The 18,995-nt window shown below is 40.9% G+C and overlaps 1 protein-coding gene across 1 annotated transcript in view; it reads left to right on the top strand.

Moving 5' to 3' along the window:
* Nucleotides 1-18,995, top strand: part of LOC143808064 (putative cation-transporting ATPase 13A4) — a 536,127-nt gene that overhangs the window by 470,603 nt on the left and 46,529 nt on the right. The window contains exon 27 of the mRNA XM_077290323.1: nucleotides 7,495-7,664. Coding sequence (XP_077146438.1) covers nucleotides 7,495-7,664 — 170 coding nt within the window. The remainder of the gene's footprint in view (nucleotides 1-7,494; nucleotides 7,665-18,995) is intronic.

Below are 18,995 nucleotides of genomic sequence, written 5' to 3'. Positions count from 1 at the left end.
GAGGAACAGGAGGAGCAATGCCAGAGCCATGCAAAATGACTTCGAGCAGGCCGCAAATGTAATGTGTCTGCACAAACAGTTAAAAACTCCATGAGGATGTTCTGAGTGCCCAACGTTCACAGATGGGGGTTGTGCTCTCAGCCCAACACTGTGCAGGACGCTTGGCATTTGCCACAGAACACCAGGATTGGCAAATTTGCCATTGGGCCCTGTGCTCTTCACAGATGAAAGCAGGTTCACACTGAGCTCATTTGACAGACGTAACAGAGCCTGGAGATGCCGTGGAGAGAGATCTGCTGCTGCCTGCAAGAGCCTTCAGCATGACCAGTTTGGCAGTGGGTCAGTAATGGTGTGGGGTGGCATTTCATTGGATGGCCGCACAGCCCTCCATGTGCTTGCCAGAGGTAGCCTGACTGCCATTAGATACCGAGATGAGATCCTCAGACCCCTTGTAAGACTATATGCTGGTGAGGTTGGCCCTGAGTTCCTCCTAATGCAGGACAATGCCAGATCTCATGTGGCTGGAGTATGTCAGCAGTTCCTGCAAGATGAAGGCATTGAAGCTGTGGACTGGCACGCCCATTCCCCAGACCTGAATCCGATTGAACACATCTGGGACATCATGTCTCGCACCGTCCACCAATGTCACATTGCAGCACAGACTGTCCTGGGGTTGGCGGATGCTTTAGTCCAGATCTGGGAGGAGACCATCTGCTGCCTAATCAGGAGCATGCCCAGGCGTTGTAGGGAGATCATACAGGCATGTGGAGGCCATACACACTACTGAGCATCATTTCCTTGTATAGAGGCATTTCCACTGAAGTTGTTTAAATGTTCCCTTTATTTTTTTGAGCAGTGTATATACTGTATATATGTGTGTGTGTGTGTCACAGACATCTATATATCTATGTATTCTATGTATATATAACTATTCTATCTATTCTATTCTAACCTGTCAGTGTGATTTTACGCGCACATGAATTGCTGGCTTTTCTTCTATCTGTCTATCCATCTATCTATCTAATATATACTGTATGTGTGTGCTTTGACGAATATTTCCTTTGAAAACAATGTGAAAATTAATTTCTGTACGTAAGAGCTCATCTTAAAATCTCATTGCCGTCAGATAGCAATCACACTGCACTTGGATATAAATTGTATATGACCCTCGCATTACACTTGTGCAGCTTTCGGCAGGGAGACTTCGACCAATTTTCCATATGGTGTGACGCCGGCCTTAGGAAGCTAATTCACATCCTAGTGTAGGAAGAGTTAAAGGGAACCTGTCGCCAGATTTGTCTCATATGAAATGAGATCTTCCAGCCCTGATAGACAGCATCCCATATATGCCATATACAGTGTGTGCTCCCAATTCAGCCTGCAATACAAGAAAAACACCTTTCATTATACTCACATATGAGGTGGTCATTTTGGTCTAGTCCAACACGTCTTCTTGTGATTCCATCCTTCTTCTTGGTTCATGTGGATGATGCATCATTTGTCATCCACACAGTGTCTGCGACATCTTGGTCCTTCTACGTGTATTTCTCTGCCCTGTATTGCACATGTGCTGGGGTTCTTTGACCTTTTCCAGCACTTGTGCCCTGCAGTACTGTGTTCTGCCATCGACAGGGCAGAGAAGTACACCTGCGCAGGAGAGCGATGTCGGGGGACAAAGGCCTCTAATTTCACACATTTGTGGCAGAAGGATGTACATAATAGATCTCTTGATCACCATTTGTTGATTCTGTGCAGCCCCTTTTCCCATTTCTTTGGAGAGATATCAACTAGTGATGAGTGAGCATGCTTCGATAAGGTGTTATTAGAGTATCTTCGGCGTGCTCGAAAACTAAGTTTGCTGTGGCTGCATGCCTCGTGGCTGTTTGAATGTCGCAACACATGCAGGGATTGCCTGTTTGATAGGAAATCCTTTCATGTGTTGTGGCTGTTGAGCATGAGACATGCAGCCACAGCGAATCGAACATAGTATTCCACCACTCCAAAGATACTCTATTAGCACACGAGCTGTGCTCGGATTACACCTTATCCACGCACGCACTCTCATTACTAATAGCAACACTTCATGATGTTAAAAGCTTATAACAGTCATGAAAATAACTTAGTGCTGCGGGATTGGATATATACAGTGGCTTTCACGTTTAATCACACCCCCTTGGTTTTTTTAAGCTATTTTATTACATTACAAACTGTGTTAAATATTTTTGTAACCCAAGTTGTGTGCATCAGCACTAAATAGTCTAAGTTAATGAAGTGAATTGAGAAAAAATAGACATAAATTAAATTTATGGGATCAAATAACTAAAAATTAGCACGTTCATATGTATTCACCCCTTTTGTGATGAAGCCCCTAAAAATTTCTGGTGCAATCAATTACCTTCATTAGGGTTGAGCGAAACGGGTCGGCCATTTTCAGAAGTCGCCGACTTTTGGCAAAGTCGGGTTTCATGAAACCCGACCCCTGTGTGGGGTCGGCCATGAGGTCGGCGATCTTCTGAATCTGGTATCGGAATTCCGATACCGAGTTCCGATATGTTTGCGATATCGTAAATCGGTATCGGAATCCACATTTAAGTGTAAAATAAAGAATTAAAATAAAAAATATTGATATACTCACCTCTCCGAAGCAGCCTGGACATCGCCGCTGGTAACCGGCATCTTCCGTTCCTAAGAATGGCGCTTGAAAGACCTTTCGATGATGTCACAGCTTGTGATTTGTCGCGGCGGCCCATCTGACCGCTCAGCGACCAATCACAAAGCTGTGACGTAATTTTCAGGTCCTAAATTCCTTATTCTAGGAATTTAGGACATGAGAATTACGTCACGGCTTTTGATTGGTCGCTGAGCGGTCACGTGGGCCGCCGCGACCAATCACAAGCCGTGACATCATCAAAAGGTCCTTCACGCGCTCATTCTTAAGAAGGAAGGCTGCCGGAAAGAAGCAGGGCGCGTCCGAGGGTGAGTATATACCTAATAGGAATATACTCACCCTCGGCTTCTTTACGGCAGCCTTCCTTCTTAAGAATGAGCGCGTGAAGGACCTTTCGATGACGTCACGGCTTGTGATTGGTCGTGGCGGCCCACGTGACCGCTCAGCGACCAATCAAAAGCCGTGACGTAATTCTCATGTCCTAAATTCCTAGAATGAGGAATTTAGGACCTGAAAATTACGTCACGGCTTTGTGATTGGTCGCTGAGCGGTCACGTGGGCCGCCGCGACAAATCACAAGCCGTGACATCATCGAAAGGTCTTTCAAGCGCCATTCTTAGGAACGGAAGATGCCGGTTACCAGCGGCGATGTCCAGGCTGCGTCGGAGAGGTGAGTATATCAATATTTTTTATTTTAATTCTTTATTTTACACTTAAATATGGATCCCAGGGCCTGAAGGAGAGTTTCCTCTCCTTCAGACCCTGGGAACCATAGTATCCCATTGCACTGCATTGGGTTTCGTGTTTCGGCCGACCTTGACTTTTTTATAGGATCGGCCGATTTCACTCGACCCGACTTTTGAGAAAGTCGGGTTTCGTGAAACCCGACCCGATCCTTTAAAAATAAAAGTCGCTCAACCCTAACCTTCATAAATTAAGGAAGTCCACCTGTGTGCAAGGAAGTCCACCTGTTTGCAATCTAAGAGTCACGTGATCTGCCAGTATATACACACATTTTTTGAAAGGCCACAGAGGCTGCAACCCTATTAAGCAAGAAGCACCACTTACACACAAAAATGTTAAGGCTCGTTTTGAGTTTGCCAAAGACATGTGGGAGACTCCCCAAATGAATTGAAAAAGATGCTGTGGTCAGATGAGAGCATAATTTAACTTTTGGTCACAAAGGTAAACACTGGTAAGAACACCAACTCCACCGTGAAACAAGGTGATGGCAGTATCATGCTGTGGGGATGTTTTTTGGCAGCAGCAACAGGGAAGGAAAAGATGGATGATGCAAAACCTGTTTTGGTTTCTCAGTGATTTGATACTGGAACAGAGGTTCACCTTCTAACAAGAATATGACCAAAAGCATACTGCTATAGCAACACTTGAGTGGTTGAAGGGGAAATGTGTAAATGTTTTGGAGTGGCTTAGTCAATACCCAGATCTTAATCCAATTGAGAATTTGTCGTCAGATTTGAGGATTGATGTTCACCAGAGGAAACCATCTAACTTAAGGGAGTTGCAACAGTTTTGCCTTGAAGAATGGGCAAAAATCCCTATGGAAAGCTCAATGAAACTTATCCAAAGCTAATTGCAGGGGTGATTGCTTCAAAAGGAGGCTTGACAAAGTACTGACTTTCCGGAGATGAATAGTTATGAACACTGAAGTTTTCAGTTATTTTGTCCTATTGATTGTTTGCTTTACAATAAATAGAAGACCATATGTTCACACTTGTAGGCATGTTCTGTACAAATGATTCAAATCCTCAAAAAAAAAAAAAAATCCAGGTTGTGAGGTACCAAAACACAAAAAATGCTGAGGGGGTGATTACTTTCCCAAACCACTGTATGTAACTACCATAGACTATAATGAAAATGTCTGCCTTCCAGCTTTTGCTGGCTTTAAGTGTACATTAAAAATTCCTTAAACATGTTGCTTTGGGCACACCTAATTTGTTAACTGGAAATTGCTGATAAACTGTTCTGTTCAATAAATATTGTAAATTTGTATGCATATGAATTGATATAAGTGGTTTCAGCTGCTGCTGTATATTAAAAGGGTTGTCCACTAGAGATGAGCGAACCCGAATAGTTAAGTTCGGCGTCCATACCGAACACATACTGTTCAGGCATGGACACCAAACAAGAACTTCAAAAGTAAATCTGTTTTACTGTTCGGCCCACCGAACAACGGGTGTTTGTCGTGCTGTCATGTGCATGAGAGTGTGGCAAACACTACTTCTGATCAACGGTAAAATCAACACTGCCGGTCAGACAGCAGCAGTTCCCAAACTGTCAAATGACAGAGATAGTCTGTAGCTGTGATCTGAGGTGCAAAGTTAACTTCCAGTCACTGGTGTCTGCTGATGGGACTACTGCTCCCATCAGCCTACTCCTGGTGCCTCTAATGCCAGCAAAAGCAGGTGGAAGCTGATGGGGGGTATTCATCAGCCAGTGCCCACGCTGTAAATAAATAATTGCCAAAGCAAGACAGTGTGGGTTCCTCTGTATTTTTAACAACCAGCCAGGCAAAACTCGAAGCTGGAGCTACAACCCTCAGCAGTCAGCTTCAGCAAGGCTGGTTATCAAAAATAGAGGGGTCTCCACTCTGATTTTTCTTTCGTTATTTAAATCAATAATTTAAAAAAACGGTGTTGGTACCCCCCATTTTTGGCAACCAGCCAAGCTAAAGCAGACAGCTGGGGGCTGATATTCCCAGACTGCTAAGGGGCTATGGATATTGCTCCACCAGCCTAAAAATAGCAACCTGCTGCAGCCCAAGAAAGGCACATCTATTAGATGCACCAATTCTGGTGCTTTGCCTGGCTCTTCCCACTTCCCTTTTAGCGATGGCAAGTTAGGTTCATATTTGTGGCGTTGATGTCACCTTTGTTTTGTCTGCTGACACCAAGCCCACAGATTATTAATGGAGAGGCATCTATAAGACACTTATCCATTACTAATCCTGTAGTTGTATGGTAAATAGAGAGTCAGAATAAAATCCTTTATTTGAAATAAAACAAAACAAAGTACACTTTTACTTTTTTATTTAAAAGTAATAAACACAGTTATACTCACCTATTGCTCATTCCATTGAATCCCCTTTCTCCTGTAATAAAACAAAAACAACAATATCCCTCACCTGTCCATCATTCTGCTCCATGCCGTAATCTATGTCAGGAGGATAAACACTTTTTAACCTGGACGGTCATATCTTAGCTAGCTGAGAACCACTGGGAAACGAGTTGCTGCATGAACAGAATCAGTGACCATCGAGTCTAAGGCTGCATTTCCAGACAAGCCAATAAACTGCAGTGACCTCAGGTAGATCACAGAGGTTATTTTGCCGCAGTTCAAATTTACCACAGTGAAATTCTCCCTGTGAACTGCGGTGAACTTGCCTTGTTTTTCATTTTTGTTTTATTACAGAAGATGAGGGCTTTAGTTAAATTAGGCTTTAAGCGAGTATAACTGTGTTGCTATTTTTACTCCAAAACATTTACACATTTCCCCTTAAACCACTCAAGTGTTGCTATAGCAGTATGCTTTTGGTCATATTCTTGTTAGAAGGTGCTATTGCTATTTTTAAATAAAAATGGAAAATAGTGTTTTGTTTTATTTCAAATAAAGGACTTTATACTTGCTGTGTATTTATTTACAATACAACTATAGGATTGGTAATGGATAGTTGTCTTATAGACGCCTCTCCATTACTAATCTGTGGGCTTGATGTCACCGGACAATATAAAGATGACATTAACCCCACAAATATGAACCCAACTTGACATCAGAGCAGAGCAAGTAGGAAGAGCTGGTCAAAGCGCCAGAATTGTGCATCTAATAGATATTTTTAGGCTGGGGGGACCAATATCCATGGCCCCTTACCAGCCTAAGAATACAAGCCCCCAGCTGTCTGCTTTATCTTGGCAGGTTGTCAGAAATGATGGGGACTCCACACTGTTTTTTTCTTAAATTATTTATCTCTCTGATCACAGCTATGCGCTCACGCTGTCTTTTGACAGCGTAGGAGCTGTGGCTGTGTGACCAGCGGTGATGATTTTATCGCTGATCATAAGTGGTGTTTGCTGCACTATCAAGCACATGACAGCTTGGCAAATACTAGATGTTCAAGCTCCCCATTCAAGAGAATGGGGTCTGGGTTTAGGTTTGTGTCCGGGTACTGTTCTGGTACCCGAACCAGAACTTTTTATAACTATTAGGCCAAACCTGCGAGAGACGAACTTCCAGGTGTCCGCCCATCTCTATTGTTCATTACTTGGGCAAGCCCTTCCCTTTCCTCATGTTTGGCCCTGTTAAAATAAAAGCACCTATACTCCGGTACTGTGCCTGAGCTTTTCCATTGGTGTTGGTACTCGCGTTCCTGGGACTCATGTGAGGTTGTTATATCATTTGAGCCCTGTGTTCAGTCAGTGCTGGCATCACTGTCTTCATTATCAGATGTATTTTACGTTAACAGGAAGTCAGGGCTGCGGCTGCTCTTTGACTTCTCGTTGAGGATTGTTTTTTCTGAAGGTGGGGACAGTGATGTCAGCGTTTATTGTCTGCAGGACTTACATAATTCGACAACCTTACATGAGCCTCAGGAACTCAAGTGCAGACATCGATGGAAGGGTGTCAGCACCGGAGGTGAGTATTGATGTTTTCATTTTAAATGGACCAAACATCAGGAATGAGAAGGGGCTGTCCAAGTAGTGGACAACCCCTTTTTTACTGGGAGTAATGCAGAAAACAGCCTTAAACAAGATTAATAAAGTCACATGACAACACGGAAGTATCATAATCACTGTTATTCTCATCCACAGTGCATGCCTTCCATTAAACCATAGCACAGTGAATGTTACAGTGAGAGGACATAGACATGCAGAGAACTTCTTAACAACAACAATGTTCCCTATAACTGGTTTTCATCTAATTATTGAAGAAATTGTGTTTGCCAAAGGAAAGCCATTCCGGCAGCCTCTGTATACTAACTGTAAGTTGAAATACATACCAAATTATTTATATATATATATATATATATATATATATATATATATATATATATATATATATATATATATATATATATATACATATATATATATATATATATATATATATATATATATATATATATATATATATATATCTTTAAGGGGAACATGTCAACATAAAAATGCAGCGATTTCTTTCTCTCTGTATATATATATATATATATATATATATATATATATATATACAGTATATATATATATATATATATATATATATATATATATATATATGTATATGTGTGTGTGTGTGTGTGTGTGTGTGTGTGTGTGTATATATATATATATATATATATATATATATATATATATATATATATATATATATATATATATATATATATATATATATACACACATACATATATATATTTACACACACTGCTCCAAAAAATATAGGGTACACTTAAACAACAGAATGTAACTCCAAGTAAATCAAACTTCTGTGAAATCAAACTGTCCACTTAGGAAGCAACACTGTTTGACAATCAATTTCACATGCTGTTGTGCAATTGGAATAGACAACAGATGGAAATTATTGGCAATTATCAAGACGCACTCAATAAAGGAGTGGTTCTGCAGGTGGGGACGACAGACCACATCTCAGTACTAATGCTTTCTGGCTGATGTTTTGGTCACTTTTGAATGTTGGTTGTGCTTTCACACTCGTGGTAGCATGAGACGGACTCTACAACCCATGCTATGGCTAAGGTAGTGCAGCTCATCCAGGAAGGAACGTCAATGCGAGCTGTGGCAAGAAGGTTTGCTGTGTCTGTCAGCGTAGTGTTCAGAGACTGGAGGCGCTACCAGGAGACATGCCAGTACACCAGGAGACATGGAGGGGGAAATTACAGGCCAGCAAGCCTTTCTTTTATACCAGGAAAGATCTTAGAGCAAATTAGTAAACAACATTTTTGTAAGCATTAGGATAAGAATGCAGCAATTAACCAGAGTCAGCATTGGTTTGTAGCAAACAAGTCATGCCAGACTAATCTAATTTCCTACTATTATGGAAACATTGACTGGGTGGATCAGGGAAATACGGTAAATATAGTATATCTTGACTTCAGCAAAGCATTTGATATGTGTCTTATACAACAGAGGTGTCAATCTGCATTCCTCGAGGGCCGCCAACAGGTCATGTTTTCAGGATTTCCTTGTATTGCACAGGTGATAAGTTAATCACCTGCACAGAATGATTCCAGCACCTTGTGGAATGCTAAGGAAATCCTGAAAACATGACCTGTTGGTGGCCCTCGAGGAATGCAGTTTGACACCTCTGTTATACAATCCTTATTGAGATAATGACCAAGTATTGGATTGACAAGGCTGCGGTTAGGTGGATTCATAACTGGCTCAGTGATCATACTCAAAGAGTGGTGATAAAGGGTTGCACATCCAATTGGAAGAGTGTTTCAAGTGGAGTGCGACAAAGCTCTGTCCTGGCCCCAGTGTTTTGTATAACATTTTTAGAAATGATCTAGATAAAGGAACTGAAGGTAAACTAATCAAATTTGCAGACGATGCAAAGCTATGAGGGGTTGCTAACACAAGAGAAGACAGAGAATAAATTCAGAAGGATCTAGATAAGCTGGAAGAATTGTATTTAATAGGGAGAATGTAAGATTCTACATCTGGGCAAGAAAAACGAAAATAAAAAATTACATCTACAGAATGGGGGGATAGAACAAAGGAACAACACGTGTGAAAAAGACTTGGGTATACCAATATGTCTACTACAGGTCTTTGCAAGAAAAACAAAAATGACATCTATAGAATGGGAGCAATAGAACTAAGTCACATCACTTGCGATAAAGATTTGAGTATGCTAATAGATAACAGTCTGCACCTGCACTTGAGTCAACAGTGATGCAACAGCAAAAAAGGCAGAGTTCTAGGCTATATTAAAAGAAGCATAAAGTCTAGATCACGTGAAAAAATTATCACCCTCTTGATCAGGCCTCATCTGGAATACTATGTCTAGTTCTGGACAACACATTTTAAAAAACACTTTGAAAGACTGGAGCAAGCTCAGAGAAGAGCTACCAGAATGGTGACCGGACTGAAAAGAATGTCATAGGAGGAACGGTTAAAGGATCTGGGAATGTTTAGCTTGCAAAAAGAAGGCTAAGAGGAGACTTAGTAGTGGTCTACAAATATCTATCACAGTGTAGAGGAATCATCCTTAATCTCATTTGAACATGGAACCATGAGAAGCAATGGAATGAAACTGAAAAGAAGAAGATACAGGTGTTAAGGCCCCATCTCACATAGCGAGATCGCTAGCGAGATCGCTGCTGAGTCACAAGTTTTGTGACGCAACAGCGACCTCAGTAGCGATCTCGCTATGTGTGACACGTACCAGCGACCAGGCCCCTGCTGTGAGATCGCTGGTCGTGTCGGAATGGCCTGGGCCGTTTTTTGGTCGTTGAGGTCCCGCTGACATCGCTGAATCGGTGTGTGTGTGACACCGATCCAGCGATGTCTTCACTGGTAACCAGGGTAAACATCGGGTTACTAAGCGCAGGGCCGCGCTTAGTAACCCGATGTTTACCCTGGTTACCAAAAAAAACAAACAATACATACTCACCATCTGATGTCCGTCAGGTCCCTTGCCGTCTGCTTCCCACACTGACTGAGCGCCGCAAAGTGAAAGTGAATGTACAGCACAGCGGTGACATCACCGCTGCGCTCTGCTCTCAATGTACGGCGGCACTCAGTCAGAGCGGGAAGCAGTACTGTTTGGTTTTTTTGGTAACCAGGGTAAACATCGGGTTACTAAGCGCGGCCCTGCGCTTAGTAACCCGATGTTTACCCTGGTTACCCGGGTGCTGCAGGGGGACTTCGGCATCGTTGAAGACAGTTTCAACGATGCCGAAGTCGTTCCCCTGATTGTTGGTCGCTGGAGAGAGCTGTCTGTGTGACAGCTCCCCAGCGACCACACAACGACTTACCAACGATCACGGCCAGGTCGTATCGCTGGTCGTGTTCGTTGGTAAATCGCTATGTGTGACGGGGCCTTTAGATAAAACTTTTTGACAGTGAGCACAATCCATGAGTGGAACAGGTTGCCACAAGAGGTGGTGAGTTCTCTTTCCATTGAAGTCTTCCGGGCCTGGACAGACATCTGTCTGAGATGGTTTGGTGAATCCTACATTGAGCAGGGGGTTGGACATGATGATCCTGGCAGTCCCTTTCAACTCTAACATTCTATGAGAGATATATATATATATATATATATATATATATATATATATATATATATTTATTTAACCTTTCTCTAGTGTTAGGGTCTTGACCAACCCGTTTTAGGTTTTAAATGCATACAAATTCTACATACATTTGTTTATTGCATCAAGACTTTTTGACTTTTTCAGGAACTTATTTTTAAACAAAATACAATAAAATAAAACTATTTTACAAAATTGTAAAATGCTCTTATTAAAATTATAACATTTGTGTTGTTGGGGTCAATAATAAGTCCCAAAACTGAACTCATAAACACAATATAAACCAATAGCCCACAGCCAGCTCTACCTCCAACAATTTGAGTTAGGGACATGTCCAGGCATGTATGGCCAAATCAGCTTAGAGTTGGTACTTTGCAGAGCATACATCTCCAGTTTACACATGCAACAATGAGGAGAAGATTTGATGTAAGCCAAATTCTGGATTATATCTTAGATGATAATGAATCAGAGGACACACAGCAGCAAACTGATACAGATGAACAGGTTTCTGAGGAGGAAGATGATGTGGAGTATCAACCGGAAGACACAGACAGTTCTGATCAGTCTGATGAGGAGGTCACTGGTGCTGAAGGTGCTCCCGCTGAAAGATTCAAATCCAAAAGTGGCAAGATCAGTTGGAGCTCAGTACCTCCAGATGTACATGGCAGGGCAGATGCTGCAAATGTCATAAAAATTACCCCTGGGATCACAAGGTTTGCTGTGACAAGAGTAAGTGACATCAAGACATGTTTTGATCTGTTTATGCCATTGTCAATAAAAAAAAGTCATTATTGCTATGACAAACCTTGAAGGAAAAAAAGTCCACGACGACATGTGGAATGACCTTCATGATGATGTCCTGGATGCCTACATTGGTGTTCTTCTCCTTGCTGGAGTGTACAAATCCTGCAATGAGGTCTCTGGGACGCATCGACAGGCAGTAATATTTTCCGGGCAACAATGTCACTTCAAAAGTTTCAAATGATATCAAGAGTCCTCAGATTTGACAACAGAGACACCAGAAAAAAATCTGACAAACTTGCTCCCATCAGGGATGTTTGGGAGAAATGGATGCAGCTCCTTCCACTGATGTTCAACCCAGGGCCAGAGGCGACAGTAGACGAACGTTTTCTCCCTTTCCGCGGAAAATGCCCCTTCCTGCAATACATGCCAAGTAAGCCAGGCAAATACGGCATAAAAATCTGGGCAGCCTGTGATGCAAAAACTAGCTATGCATGGAATCTTCAGATTTACACAGGCAAGTCTGCAAGCGGCATCCCTGAAAAAAACCAAGGAAAATGTGTAGTCCTCGATATGACTACTGGACTGCAGGGTCACAACATTACTTGTGACAATTTTTTTACCAGCTATGACCTTGGACAAGAACTTCTCAGCAGGAAAATCACCATGGTGGGCACAGTGAAAAAAACAAACCTGAGCTGCCCGCTGAATTGTTGCAGATGAAGGCCAGGGCTCCACTTTCCTCAAAGTTTGTTTTTACAGACACCACCACTGCTGTTTCATACTGCCCCAAAAAATGACGGAATGTGGTACTGATGTCCACACTTCACAAAGATGCAGCTGTGTCATCAGGAAGTGACAAAAGCCCAGAATCATCCTGGACTATAACAAAAACAGTGCTCAGGAAGGATATAATGGAACTAGAGAGAGTACAAAGGAGGGCAACAAAATTAATAAAGGGGATGGGAGAGCTACAATACCCAGATAGATTAGCGAAATTAGGATTATTTAGTCTAGAAAAAAGACGACTGAGGGGCGATCTAATAACCATGTATAAGTATATAAGGGGACAATACAAATATCTCGCTGAGGATCTGTTTATACCAAGGAAGGGACAAGGGAGCATTCTTTGCGTTTGGAGGAGAGAAGGTTTTTCCACCAACATAGAAGAGGATTCTTTACTGTTAGGGCAGTGAGAATCTGGAATTGCTTGCCTGAGGAGGTGGTGATGGCGAACTCAGTTGAGGGGTTCAAGAGAGGCCTGGATGTCTTCCTGGAGCAGAACAATATTGTATCATACAATTATTAGGTTCTGTAGAAGGACGTAGATCTGGGGATTTATTATGATGGAATATAGGCTGAACTGGATGGACAAATGTCTTTTTTCGGCCTTACTAACTATGTTACTATGTTACTATGTTACTATGTAAAAACAAAGGAGGAGTGGACAACCTGGACAGGCTGACTGCCACCTACACTTGCCAGCGAATGACTAGGAGATGGCCAATGGTTGTATTTTACAACATCCTTGATGTGTCAGCATGCAATTTATTTGTTTTGTGGACCCACATTCACCAAGGATGGAATTCAAAGAAAAAAAACAAGCGGAGGATGTTTCTTGAGGAACTAGGAAGATCCCTTGTCAAGGCGCACATTGAACATAGGGAACGAGTGCCCCGACACCCAGCCGCTGCAGCCTTGGTCCGACAACTCCAGAGCTCAACAAGTGCTTCGTCCACACCCACAGCAACACAAAGAGCATCATCACCAGCATCATCCTCAACCAGCCCTGCCTCAACATCAACCACAACAGCCACAACCCCAGTGAGACCACCTGATTCTAAAAGAAAGAGGTGTCAGGTCTGCCCTAGCAATAAGGACAGAAAGACAAACACATCGTGCTTCGCCTGCAAAAAATACCTTTGCAAAGAAAACACAAAAAGTGTCACTATTTGCTACACATGCATCTAAATACTAATGCATCTAAAAACTAGTACTTGATGTGAAGAAACCAGATTGTATCTTAATTTCCCAGACAACCATGTTTTGCAAAAACAAAAGAACTGGCTTTTTATCTGTATATTGGCTTGTGAATTTAAGTGTTTATGTCTGGTGGGTCAAGGAGACAGACTTGCCCACTGATATACCATTTAACATACAATGTAAGTCTGTAATAGTGACTTGTACATAGTGTGTTTATCTTTGTTTATTGATGTATGCTGATATGCTAATTGTGCATTGAATTCCAGAACTAGCTTGATGACTTCTAAAGCAGAGAAGGAAAGACTGTGCAAATAGATTGAATGGTCAAGTAGTACTAGGTAATCTTATCACCATTGTTTGCCATATCTTGATGTTGAACTAAAGGACACTGGGTAATTCTAAATATAGCTTACATGCCTTGGGTATAAAATGACTCAGAGTTCACATCTTGAGAGTCTAAAGTAAGACAGAGCTACGAGCCAGACATTCTGCAAACCACCCAACAGACAAGAGAAAGGACTGCAGCCAATTCATCATGGCACCATCACGAGGGACACTGATCTAGGATTCTATAGGATACAACCTAGGGGTTTTCGGCTCTGGTTGGAAGGACACAAATCTGATCCAGTGACCATCTCTGAACCATGGATCTCTTTGGAGAAAGCCAGGGTTGGGACCCACTGGTCGCCTGGTTCCATGGAGATGGTCAGATAAGCCAGGTGGTGACTCTCATGTCAACTGGCTTTGGACCTTGTATAGACTCTATGGACAGTTCTAGGTCATCTCCCTATTCTTGCTGTTACCCCTTCTCTGTGCATTCATCCACAGATGGAGTAGCGACCCTGGGAGCTCTGACATCGTGTCAACTGGCTTTGGACCTTGTGTGGACTCTATGGACAGTTCTTGGTCATCTCCCTATGCTTGTCGGTACCCCTTCTCTGTGCGTTCATCCACAGATGGAGTAGTGACCCTGGGAGCTCTGACATCGTGTCATACTGGAAATACGTGGAGACGCAGTGATATTTTATATGAGCCCATGTACCCATACAATTCCAGGCATGTTGGGAATGTTCTGTTTGCTATTGTGTGCTGTGGTGTGTATTGCCACTCTGTTTTACCTTAACCCTGTGTTGTCTGTGTAGTGTATTGCCCACTGGGAGATAGAGCGGGCGTTCAGTGGTATGAGCCGTGGTCCATGCAGTCTTGCTAAAGACAGCCGGGCCAGCAGACGAGAGCACCCACTGACCCCACCTCTCCGTAACACTTGATTTCTGTTGATTTGATTTGCTTGATTGATTATTGTTTGTTTGTTTGACCTAGAAAAGCTACTTTTTATTATTATTGCTATTAATGTTAATATAATTTTCATCTTTTATTTGTATTAAAGTTCTATTAAAAATAAAATCTGTTTTTTGCCTTTTTCATAAAGTAGTTAGATATGGGTCAAAATTGACCCGTAACACCATAGATGTTACTAGAGTTAATAATATAATATATATATATATATATATATATATATATATATATATATATATATATATATATATATATATATGTATTTTTTTTTTACATTTAAGAAATGTGTTCTAAAACCCTTCAGTAATAGTCAGGTAATATTACAAACTTTTTTAAGTTTATATTATTCTCTTGAGGTTCATTTGACAATATTTTTATATTGAAAATGAAGGGTATGCTCTCAAATGAAAGGCCCAGGGGGCCACAACAAAAATATTAAAATCAATCCTTCCATGGATAAGAAACCCTAACAAGGTAACTAAGAGGTAAGAAACAAATTGGATCATAAATAACTGTTTTTAGGGTATCCTAGGGGTGATTTAAGACACGGGTCAAAACCGACCCGTTAACATAAGAAAGAGTAACAGAAAGCTAACACTAGAGGAGGGATATATATATACCCTTTCCTATACTGCACTGTATATGTACTTATAGATACACTGATAATACTGATACTGTATGTATAGCGTGTGAAAAAACTGTTGAACACCTCACCAATTTTCTAAGTGAATATATTTCTAAAGATGCCATTGACATTAAATTCTCACCAGATGTCAGTAATAACCCATCCAATCCACACAGAAAAATAATTCAAACAATAAATGTTCATAAATTAAGTTATGTGTAATAATGAAAATGACACAGGGAAAAAGTATTAAAGACTTGAAGATGAAAAGGCTGTGGAAATACTTAGATTTTTGTTGACATGTTCAATACTTTTTTCACCTACTGTATATAGATAGACAGATATATCAGGCTGAAATTTTGTCCAATGTTAGTTTTCCATCAGACATAGCGTTTTGTATTTAGCCCAAAGAGTTGTACTTTTATCTATTCTGACCAGAGCACTTTCTTCCAAATACTTGCTGTCTTACTTACTTGGCTTTATGCAAACTGCAATCGGGACTTCTTATGGTTTGCTTTCAAAAATGGCTTTCTTCTTGCTACTCATCCATAAAGGCTAGATTTGTGTAATATATAATTAATAATTGTCCTGTGGACAGATTTTCTCACTTGAGCCATGGATCTTTTCAGCTTCCCCGATGTGACCAAAGGCCTCTTAGCTGCTTCTCTAATTATAGCTCTCCTTGCTTGGAATGTCAGTTTTGAAGGCTGGCCATGTCATTGTAGGTTTGCATTTGTGCCATACTCCTTCCATTTTTGCATGATGGATTGAATAGCGCTCCATGAGATGTTCACAGCTAGGAACATTTTTTCTAAACTAACCCTTCTTTACTCTTCTTCACAACTTGAACCCTGACCTGTTTGTTGTGTTCCTTGGCTTTTATGATGCTGTTTAATCCCTAATGTTCTTAAACAAATCTCTGTGGCATTCGCAGAACAGCTGTAGTTTTACTGAGAATAAATTACAAACAGGTGAATTCAATTTACTAATCATGTGACTTCTGGAGGCAATTGGCCACTCAGGATTTTTTTAGAGGTATCAGTCTACGAGAGTCTGAAGACAAATGTACATCACAATTTTTAGATTTCTATTTCTATTTTTTAAATATTTAGAAAACTATGTATCATTTTTTTACACTTTACAAATGTGTGCTACTATGTGTTGGCATATTACATAAAATCTCAATAAAAATACATTTATTTTTTAATGATAGTGAAGTTAACTTTCAGTTAAAGCAAAATTTTTGGAAAAGGCAAGAATACCGACAAAATCTTTACCCAATTGTGTAAAAAAGCTAGGTGAATTTGCATCAAGTTTGAAGGGAGACTGCCGAAAAAGGAAAGAAAACACAAGACGTATTTGAGCGTCGTAGAGAAGAATTCTCAAGCATCTTGGATAATCTATATGACATTGCACACACTGATGCAAGTTCAGTTAGTGAAAATGGAAGACGACAAGCTCTTTTTGCAGCATTGGAGAGAGCAGGCCAGCCTGGTAACTTTGCTAGAGTGGATAGAAAACTCGCTGAAAAAGAGGAATGCATGAGACAAGGGCAACTGAAAAGAAAAATCGATGGATAAAATATATCTCTATAGCATCAACGTCTTCGGCAGAATATGATATTACAAAATTACCTAACGATTCATCTTACAGTTCAGCTGAGTATTGAAAGTTCACAAGAGCAGTTGTCAACTTCTACAAAGAGCTCACAATCTAAGATTCTTGTGATACGAGTTAGAAAAGATTTTGTTACTCTGAAATTAGTAGCAGCTTTAGGTCGGTGCCAGTTAAGTATAAGTATTTTTATTCTTCAAGCTACAATCGAGGCACTTGGACATAATGTTGAAGATTTTCCTGTAAGCAAGTCATCCATCCAATGAATCCGCACAGAAAAACTAAAGAGCACACAGCAGCAATAAACATTGATTTTCAAAATAAGGTACCAGAAGTTGTTACTGTTCATTGGGATGGAAAATTTTTACCAGCTCTGAAAGTCTGAAATTTCAAAGAAGAACATCTTCCTATAGTAATTTAATTTGGAAATAAAGAGCAACTTATTTGTGTGCCAATATTGATTTGATTCTAGTGGCAAAGAGCAGGCACAAGCTGCATGGAATGTGATCACCAATTGGAACTTCAAAGATAAAGTGCAGATCCTCAGTAGTGGTACTACAGCCACGAATACAGATAGTAGCAACAGTGTTTGTATGCTTTTGCATCAAAAATGTAATAGGTATTTGCTACTTTTCGTCTGCCACCATCACGTCTATGAGTGTGTGTTGAAAAGTGTGTTTGAAGTCAAAATTCATCAAGTTACGACAGGCCTAGAGATTCCAGTTTTCAAAAAGTTAAAAGAAACTTGGAAAACATTGATGCCTATTAGATAGAAAGCTGAAAAGAAACCGTGGAAATGCATTTAAACTATTCTGAGATTGACTCACTGCTAGAGTTCTATTGAGCCAAACTAAAAGAAAATATAGCAATCAACGCCTTACAAGATTTAGTAGAACTCTCCATTATATTCTTAGGTGGAGACGTTGAGCGACATGACCTGAAAATAAGACCTCCAGGTGCCAAGCACCAAGCTCATTGATTGATGAGAGTACTTTACTCTCTGATGATATCACTACTCAGCTCTCAGTTCAGACTAACCCAGAAAGACAAGGCAGCCCTTCTAAACGTGAGCTTATTTATTGTCACATGCTATGTTAAACCATGGCTTCAATGCGATTCCGCATTAAAAGCACCTTACCAAGATTTATGCTTCCTAAAGTCAATGAAGGTTTATAGAAAAGTGGGAAAAAATCTCAAAAGCAGCTTTACCAAAGTTTTTCCAGCGTTTATGGTATTTCACTAACGAAGTAGCTGTCATGTCACTTTTTGATGATGAAATTGACAACGAAATAAAAGCAAGTTTCCATCCTAACCATCTCAAAAACGGTATCTCCACAGTTCAGTTCCTTTGTCTCAGACGGAACTGCAGTGCAATATCGGAGTTTCAAGCTCAGGCTAAGACCCTCGCGGATCGATTTAGACATCAGGGATATCCAAAAAAGATAATTTCCAAGGCATATCAAAGGGCAAAGACGAGTACGCGATCAAATCTACTTCAGGAATGCACTGACTGAGTCCTCCTGACCCTTGGGTATCGTTACCAGTGGCATTATATAAGTAAAATACTGGATTGGATTTGAGGGATCCTCCTGAATGAGCCCAAATTGATACCCCATATTTTCAAGGCACCGAATATGGTGGCAAGATGAGCGAAAAACCACAAGGACAGTTTGTGCCATAGTCATTATACCCGCCATACCACCAGACTTACTAGAGGTTCAAGAATTTCTGGTACATTCCCCTGCGGTAGCTGCAATATCTGTTGACATGTAGTTGCACAGAAG

This window comes from Ranitomeya variabilis, chromosome 2 (assembly GCF_051348905.1).
Source record: "Ranitomeya variabilis isolate aRanVar5 chromosome 2, aRanVar5.hap1, whole genome shotgun sequence".
Lineage (NCBI taxonomy): Eukaryota > Metazoa > Chordata > Amphibia > Anura > Dendrobatidae > Ranitomeya > Ranitomeya variabilis.
The sequence above is the reverse complement of the archived record's forward strand: the minus strand, read 5'-3'. Positions and strand labels throughout refer to the sequence as shown.